We start from the raw sequence: 1,524 nt of genomic DNA on the forward strand, positions 1-1,524 counted from the left end.
CCAAGATTACTTCAGCAGCATGAACTAAAATGGACTTGTTTCTAAGTTTGCAGTGTATTTCGTTCCTTTCACGAAGCGAGTCACGCTGTTTTGGGAGTTCCTGTAGGAGCAATTACGGAAGCACATAAAATTTTCTATAGCCATGAAGAGGAGGATTACCTCCTGTAACGATGGGGTGATGCTTTCCCTTTTCGTGGTTTAATGCAAGACAGGGAGAGAATTACTATATATATATATTTTTTCGTATTGAATATTAAGGTTACGATTTTTGTCACTATCTTTTTTTTTTATGGCACTGCAGTGTCTTATTGTTTGACTTCGTTCGAGTGCCGCAGCGTGGGAAAGGCAATGTGAAACACGAAAGGAAGGATAAACTTATAGGGTATTAGGAGTGAAAAATAGGGAAAAAGAGAATAGGCGGGGAGCCTGCTCAGTTTTAGCGAGAAGGCGTTGATATATGTCCGTCGGCAACTCTCATTTTCTTTCTTCTTTTTTTTTCCTTCTTTGCGTGTTTGCCAGTAGCTAACTCAACAAGATGCTTGTGCTTGTGATTTCGCACTTCACTATGAAGTCTGAGAAGGGGTTTAGCGATGGGTTCCTCCCAATACTGGGTCATCTCATTTTACACCATGCCTTGCCGATTTTTTTTTGTTCCTTTCCTCTCCACCCACCATTTACCCCTGGATCCTTACTTTTACCTTCCCCTTCCCTACATGCAAAAGCACAAACCTGTAATTGGTGCAGCTGAAGTAACGGAATAGGGTTTAAATACCCCCAATAGATAAGTGCAAAACATACTTGTTACTCACCTATGTTAGTCCACTTGGATAAATGGTGGAAAAGCAAGGCCCATCGTCGCATAAAAGGTGCTCGCGGGGCCCGTTTTGCGAGTCTTAAGTTTCATGTTCTATTCCTTGGCAGTGTTATTTGTTTTGTTGAGTGGGTGATGCGATCGACTGACTGCTACGAGGATCCCTCTTACCATATTGCTCCACCACCAGTCGCGCCTCCTCCACCGTTGGCTGCGTCGATTGGATATGCACTGAGTCGGGAAATGCCACATCTGCGTGTCATGGAACTAGAGAAAGGGATACCGTCACATTTACCGAAGACGCGGGGTGTTGACTACGTGTTGCTGCGAAGCGAAGGGAGGTTTGTTTAACACCTCAGGTGCACAACATATATATATATATATATGTTTGTGCTAGTGTTACCGTGTTCATCAAGTTTATGTGCATGCAATTTGGTTAGTGGTTTACTTAGGAAGGGGACAACATTTTGTACGCAACGTAAGTCGCTTCACTCCTTTGTGAGGGCCAAACCCCCACTCAGGATCTCGCAATGGCGTAAGTGAATAAAAACTGGCAATAACCGCTCTTGTTTAATTTTACTCTGATTCGCATCTGGACTTCCTCCCCTCTGCACCGTTTCTCTTATGACCGAGAGGTATGTGGTCAAGCACACAATTTTGTTAGCGCCATGTCCACAGTTACATTCTGTGTCCCGTATTTCTCCTTGAACTTC

General features: G+C 43.7%; 1 protein-coding gene across 1 annotated transcript; it reads left to right on the forward strand.

The window, feature by feature from the left end:
• Window positions 1–811: 811 nt before the first annotated feature.
• On the forward strand, window positions 812–1,162 carry TEOVI_000573100 (uncharacterized protein; the record flags this gene model as incomplete). Its single annotated transcript, XM_067223419.1, has 1 exon — window positions 812–1,162. One exon carries the CDS (start codon window positions 812–814, stop codon window positions 1,160–1,162), a length of 351 nt encoding a protein of 116 aa, XP_067079520.1.
• Between the last annotated feature and the right edge of the window lie 362 nt (window positions 1,163–1,524).

The sequence above is a fragment of the Trypanosoma equiperdum genome (assembly GCF_001457755.1).
Source record: "Trypanosoma equiperdum strain OVI genome assembly, contig: ctg_1867, whole genome shotgun sequence".
Taxonomy (NCBI): Eukaryota; Euglenozoa; class Kinetoplastea; order Trypanosomatida; family Trypanosomatidae; genus Trypanosoma; species Trypanosoma equiperdum.